The 7,104-nt window shown below is 38.6% G+C and overlaps 1 protein-coding gene across 3 annotated transcripts in view; it reads left to right on the top strand.

The window, feature by feature from the left end:
• WDR3 (WD repeat domain 3) overlaps nucleotides 1–7,104 on the top strand; it is a 31,364-nt gene that overhangs the window by 11,914 nt on the left and 12,346 nt on the right. For all 3 annotated transcript variants that reach the window (XM_017524161.2, XM_017524162.2, XM_017524163.2), the window contains exons 9-13: nucleotides 427–524; nucleotides 1,152–1,259; nucleotides 1,992–2,222; nucleotides 4,668–4,761; nucleotides 6,892–6,993. In XM_017524161.2, the coding sequence (XP_017379650.1) occupies nucleotides 427–524; nucleotides 1,152–1,259; nucleotides 1,992–2,222; nucleotides 4,668–4,761; nucleotides 6,892–6,993 (633 nt within the window). The remainder of the gene's footprint in view (nucleotides 1–426; nucleotides 525–1,151; nucleotides 1,260–1,991; nucleotides 2,223–4,667; nucleotides 4,762–6,891; nucleotides 6,994–7,104) is intronic.

Below are 7,104 nucleotides of genomic sequence, written 5' to 3'. Positions count from 1 at the left end.
CAGCCTCCTGAGTCGCTGGGATTACAGGCATGCGCCACCATGCCCAGCTAATTTTTTGTATTTTTAGTAGAGACGGGGTTTCACCATGTTGATCAGGATGGTCTCGATCTCTTGACCTCGTGATCCACCCGCCTTGGCCTCCCACAGTGCTGGGATTATAGGCTTGAGCCACCGCGCCCGGCCAAATGCTGGCTTTTCTAAGCCATTTAAAAGCATTTAATTTCTTATTTAGTCTTCAGAACAATGATGCAAGTAGGAAGTAGTATTCTCATTTTACAGATGAGATAGCAAACCCAGAGAGGTTAAGTTGTCCAAGGTAATACAACTAGTAAGGGAAGAAAAATAAATATTGTTTGGTTTTTACTGACAATTAGGTAAATTACAGATTGTCTCTCCATGACTCATAATAACCTTTTGCCTTTCTAGGGAACTGATTCTGTGCTAGAATTGTTTTGCGTCCTTTCCAAAGAGGAAATTCACAAGAAAATGGATAAGAAGATGAAGAAAGCTAGAAAGAAAGCAAAGTTTGTTTTTTTAATACTTATATTAATAACGAAGTGTCCTGGGTGGGCCCCATTTTACTAAAAAACACTGGCTTCTTTAGTATTTACTCTGTTATCAATTACCATTAAAAGTTTGAGACAAATTGGGTACTGATAATCCAATTTTATCAGGTCTCAGAGAGAAAATCACCTGATTTCACAAATCTTTTTTTTTTTTCCCATTTATTTATTTTGTTGCATTTTAGGCTATGCAAATCTTTTGAGACCTATTCTGGTTTATTTAACATGGTTGGATTATTAAGTGCGGGTTAATGAGTTTTCTAAAAAGTCCTGAAATTAGAAAAATAACCAGAGACATTTCAGTGGGGTTAGTTTGAATTAAAAGGGCTTGTTGCAGGAAATTTTATGGGCTACTATATTCAGAATCCATTTCTTAAGAGTATCTATTAAGTGAAATAATACTTTATGACATTGTAGCGTACAAAGTGTTTCCACATATACTGCATCGTTTAATTCTCATGGTAATCCTGTGTGGTTAAGTGACTTTTCCAGAATTATAGTTGGTTGAGGGACCAGATTTTGAACTCAAGTAAGAGCAAAACTGCTTCTAGAAAAGTAAGAACATGATATACTTTTCTTCTTCTCTAGGTTAAATTCTTGCAAAGGAGTGGAAGAAGATCCTGAAATTAATGTTGAAATGACTCTGCAAGATGAAATCCAACGGGTGACTAATATCAAAACTTCTGCCAAAATCAAGTGAGTAAAAAATAAATTATCTGAAGTTATCGTAGTAAACTCCCAAGTATTGCGGGCTTTTTCATGCTATTTGTAAACTGTCTGTTTGAATTATATATTTGGAGACAGTGGTCATGAGACATCTGTGTCACACTCTGCTCCTGTTGCTCTCACCATGGGCCCACTTATTGTCTCGTATTTGATTATTATAGTATCCTTTTAGCTAGTCATTTGCTGTCTTTTCCTGCCACTAATTAAAAAAAACAGAAGTATGTCCCACATTCAGAAAGGATATAAGTTCACTTATAAAGAATACATACTTAAAAGCCACTCACCTACTACTGCATATTCGGAGCGCTGTTTTTGAGGGGGAGTCTTGTTCTGTAGCCCAGGCTGGAATGCAGTGGCATAATCTCAGCTCACTGTGACCTCCCTCTCCCAGGTTCAAGCGATTCTCCTGCCTCAGCCTTTCCATAGCTGCAGTTAGAGGTGTGTGCCACCACACTCGGCTAATTTTTGTATTTTTAGTAGCGACAGGGTTTCGCCATGTTGGCTAAGCTCAAACTCCTGATCTCAAGTGATCTGCCTGCCTCAGCCTCCCAAAGTGCTGGGATTATAAATGTGTGCCACCTCACCTAGCCTCAGTGCACTCCTATTTGAAAAATTATTTATAGTTATTCAAACTTTATATGGCTAGAGGACATTGTGAGCTAAGATGGTAGATAGAACATTTATGATTATTTTCTCATGCAGATCTTTTGACTTGATTCATTCACCTCAAGGAGAGTTAAAGGCTGTCTTCCTGCTACAGAACAACCTGGTGGAGTTATATTCATTTAGTCCATCCTTGCCTACTCCTCAGCCTGTCAGAACAAGCAGAATTACCATCGGGGGTCATCGCAGTGATGTGCGGACTTTGTCATTCAGCTCAGACAATATAGCTGTTCTTTCAGCATCAGCTGATTCTGTTAAAATATGGAACAGGTTCGTGAAATAATTTTTCATATAGCTGTATTCAGTAGTATTTCTTTACTTTTAATTTTTTTGTTACTCTTAGTCATTAACTTCTTAAGGCCCTCAATACAATTCTCTGTAGTGCATTTGGGCCATTGGCCTATGGAGCTTAGAGAAGAAAAAGTTGCCTTTTAAAGTGTAGTGCAAAAAAAAAAAAAAAAGGAAGTGTGTTCCCTGTCTAGAGCTTATAGCTGTACTTGGCTAGAGAAAAACATACAACCATACTACCTACTCTTTAAATTTAATAAAAAGTGGGCTGTTAGTGGTGCCCAGTAATTGTACCCTAATTTCTCATCATTCATTTACTTTCCTAGATGACTGTTTTACACCATCCTTCTGTCGTCAAACCAAATACCCCCCAAACGTTTAAGCTAATGATCATATCTCCCGTCTTAAAGGAAGTAATAATCCTCTCTCACCCCTGCTTTGCTCTCCCGTTAGGACCCCATTCTCTGATTCCCTTTTCTCCATTCTGTCTTCATCTGTCTCCATCAAGCTTTTGTCCCCACCATTTCTCAAAACTGTCATTATCATCAGGGATCATGTTTCCAAATCCAGTGAGCTAAAAGCTTTCTTTTATGTTCTCTCCTTGAATTGATAACTTTCCCTCTTTGAAACACTTTGTTTGGCTTTCATTATTTCCCCTTCCCTTGCTGTCTGTTTATTCTGAGTCCTTCCTCCATCCTTCTTATCCTTATGACCTCTAAGTGTTAGAGTGCTTTCGGGCAGTCTTTGGACCTTTTGTCTATCCAAACTCACTTTATATCTCCTGTCATGTAGCTTTCTCTGTGATGAGACATAAATTTATATCTAGCTTTAGCCTCCTCCCTAAACATCAAACTCATACATACAAATACTTCGTATCACCACTTGGATGTCTATATTAAGTATTTCAAACTTTTATATGTCTCAGACCAAACTTAAGATGCTAATTTCTCCAAAAATCTTCCCACCTGCTATTCCTTCAGACTTCCCTACCTTAATAAATAATTACTCGATACCAGTTGTTCTAGTCCAAAACCTTATAACCATTCTTGATTTTTATTTATTTATTTTGAGACAGTCTCGCCCTGTCACCCAGGCTGGAGTGCATTTATGTGATCTCGGCTCACTGCAACCTCCACCTCCCAGGTTCAAGTGATTTTCCTGTTTCAGCCTCCCGAGTAGCTGGGATTACAGGCATGTGCTACCACACCTGGCTAATTTTTATATTTTTAGTAGAGACGGGGTTTCACCATATTAGCCAGGCTAGTCTCAAACTCTTGACCTCAAGTGATCCACCCATGTTGGTCTCCCAAAGTGCTGGGATTATAGACATGAGCCACCATGCCCGGCCCATTATTTTCATATCCCATATCCATCCAATCTATTAGCAAATCCTATCAGCTCTACCATTAAAACTTATTCCAAATCCAGCCTCATCTTACCACCTGCACTGCCACTACCCCATTCAAACCACTGTCATTTCTCACGTGGGTTATTGTAATAGCCCCCTGACTGGTGTCCCTGTGTTCTTGCTTGCTCCTCTGTAGTCTGTTCTCAACACAGTAACCAGTGTAATCTTTCAATAGTAGAAGTTAGATCACTTTGAATAGTTCCATCTCACTCTACCTACCTTACAGACCTTATCTCTTACTACTTTCCTCTTCTCCTTCACTAGAGCCACACTGGCCTTGCTATTCCTTCAACAGAACAAGAACGTGCCTGCCTCATAGCTGTTGTGCTCCCTGTTCTTTTTGCCTGGATCAATCTTCCCCATTTATCCATAAACTTTTTCCATGTCTTATCAGATAACAGTCCTATCATTCTTACCCTACTTCTTGCACCCTTCATCCTCTTCTCCCAGCATTATGTTTCTCTATAGCACCTATCATCTGACATACCAAATGTTTACATATTTATTATTCCCAAAGACTTAATCTTTATGAGGTTAGGAACCTCTGCTGTTTCGTCCACTGTTTTATCTCCAGCACCTAGAACAGTACCTGGTGTATAGCAGGCATTCAGTAAATGTTTGTTAAGTGGACATTTGAGATATTTTAATCAGTGAATGTGGTCCTATAAAAAATGCAGGGATACGTCATGATGTACTAATTTGACTTGTAATCCTTCAGATTCACTGACGTCTTGGTAATGGCAGATTAGATTCTGTGGAGCCCAGCAGACACTTTTTTCTACCTGCTTTTGTGTGATTTCTGTTCCTTAGGATTTGGAGGCCCTACAAAGTAAACAAAGTTTGATACTCTTTAGTATTTTCTCCCGTGACTATAATTGTATGTGAGTCAAGGGTTTTTAAGACTTTTATCTTCTTTTATGTTCATCTGTCTAAGTAAGTGTATTGAAACATACACACTGACCTCTAAAATGGGGAAGCAGATCTCTTCACATGAGTTCTTTATGTTTTCTTTTTCATAGGTCTACACTGCAGTGTATTCGCACGATGACCTGTGAATATGCACTTTGCTCATTCTTTGTACCTGGTGATAGACAGGTGATCATAGGAACAAAGGTAAATGGAGACCTTTTCTGGGATATCTGGAGCTTTTCTACTCCAAATACATAAAGTTGAGAAATCTGGTTCCTGTTTTTAGCATATTGGAGATGTACTAGAGCTAAGTAATCTGGGAGGATGTTAGTTTATTGCGTTGTTTGTTTACTGAAGTTTTCTTTGTTAAAAATTATGAAGAAGAAAATTAAAATCATGACTCTGAGATAACTACCATTAATATTCATGTGTCTTTTTATGAGCACATATGAAATTGTGTTTTAATTAATTATAAAACATTAAGGGTAATAATAAAATAAAAGTACCTAGTATGCTTGGCAGATAGAAGCATTCAGTAAAGACAAACTGATCAAGTCCTCATTCCTAGGGATAGTCAGATTGGGGGACAACCATGTGGAAATAGACATGGATTTATATTTAGTTTCTGCCCTTTAGAAATGGGTAATTTGGAGCAAGTCACGTAACTGCTCATAGTGTGTCTATATTATGGGATGATGACACTTGATTTTTGACAGCAGCTTTCCTACTAGATGGACTGGTACCAGGCTCTGGCACTTACTAGCTATATGACCTTAACACTGGTTGTTAACATTGGTGTTCTCATGGAAAATGATGTTAATGACCTATTTCACAGAGATAAGTATGAGATGGAGTCTTGCTGTGTTGCCCAGGCTGAAGTGCAGTGACATGGTCTCAGCTTACCACAACCTCTGCCTCCCGGGTTCAAGCGATTCTCTTGCCTCAGCCTCCTGAGTAGCTGGGATTACAGGTGCACACCACCACACCCAGCTAATTTTTGTATTTTTAGTAGAGACAGGGTTTCACCATGTTGGTCAGGCTGGTATCGAACTCCTGACCTTGCGATCTGCCTGCCTCAGCCTCCCAAAGTGCTGGGATTACAGGCATGAGCCACCACGCCCAGCCTGAAGTATGTAAAACTCTTAGCACAGAAACTAGCTTGCAGCAGATACCTAATGAATAATAGAGCTGATAGCAGAAATAGCAGGAGTGGTTGTACCAGCGGTGAGAATAAAATGGAACAAGGTCTATGGAGTGTTTTGAAAAGTGCTTTGCAAGTATTTGTCATTATTATTCCCATAAAACAAAGGCATATGTACATGAGTTTTATTATAAAATATATGGATTACAAGGGATATTTTTTGCTAAACAAATATAATATGGGCTGGTGCAATTTTAGGAACAATGCCAGGAAACGTATTCACATTTCAAAAATTTCCTCCTTTTTTCATTCATTCTTGCAACAAACGTCCATCTCCGATTTGCTGTTGGGAAAGTATATTTTGAATTGCTTAAGACTACCGTGTGACTAAAATGCAATCTCTGGCTTATGGCTGTGCTAGGCAGTTAATATATATTATCTTCTTTAATCCCGACAACATCTCTGAAACATTGGCGCTATAAATTTCATTTTGCAGATGAAAAGCTAGGTTCATGGGGATGAATTTGCCAGTGGGCACAAAGCAGACCTGGTACTCAAGTTATGCAGAAGCTCATCATAAAGCATGCTTTGCCTGTGTGTGTGTGTTACATGCTGACGCCATGACTATGGCTTATATAAACCTTTAAACAGGAATTGTAGAGTGATTGCTTTCTATGCCATTATGATTTTTTTTTAATTCATTGTCTTCCTTAGTGTTATAGGTAGATCCCGTTTCTTATTGTCAATGTAGAGGAGAAAACCAAAAGCAGATGGAAAAGAGTTGGTTAAGCCAATAACTGTAGAGGATTGTCCCCTTAAGGGATTGGCTAAACTTTCAAGGCTTTTAGGTTTGTGTTTGTTATTTTGTTTATTCTGATTTGCCTAATGGTCATGATATTTTCCTTTTAAAGTTGTGGAACCAATGAAAGTAATATGTCCAGTACCACACAATGGTATTATTCCATACTTGTATACCATGACAGCCCTGCCAGGGTTAACTCAGCACATTAGTAGGGGATTTAATAGCATTTAATTAGATAGGAAATACAAAACATGGAATGTGGGATCCATTTCCTAAGCAATCGATCACATTTTTGCAGCTTGGTTATGAAGCCTTTCTAAATTGTGCAGGCATGAATCATGGAGGTTGCAGGTATGTTCATTGGAACTGTGCTCATTTTGTGTCTTACCAGACAGGGAAACTGCAGCTTTATGACTTGGCCTCAGGAAATCTGCTGGAGACAATAGACGCACATGATGGAGCCTTATGGTCCATGTCCCTCTCTCCAGATCAGGTAACTAAACCAGATTTTAAAGCTCTGGACATCCCTCTGGCTATAGTTCTCAATTCTTTTTTTTTTTTTTTTTGGTTTTGGCCAAACTTTTTTTTTTTTTTTTTTTTTATT

This window comes from Cebus imitator, unplaced genomic scaffold, assembly GCF_001604975.1.
Source record: "Cebus imitator isolate Cc_AM_T3 unplaced genomic scaffold, Cebus_imitator-1.0 Scaffold32, whole genome shotgun sequence".
Lineage (NCBI taxonomy): Eukaryota > Metazoa > Chordata > Mammalia > Primates > Cebidae > Cebus > Cebus imitator.
The sequence above is the reverse complement of the archived record's forward strand: the minus strand, read 5'-3'. Positions and strand labels throughout refer to the sequence as shown.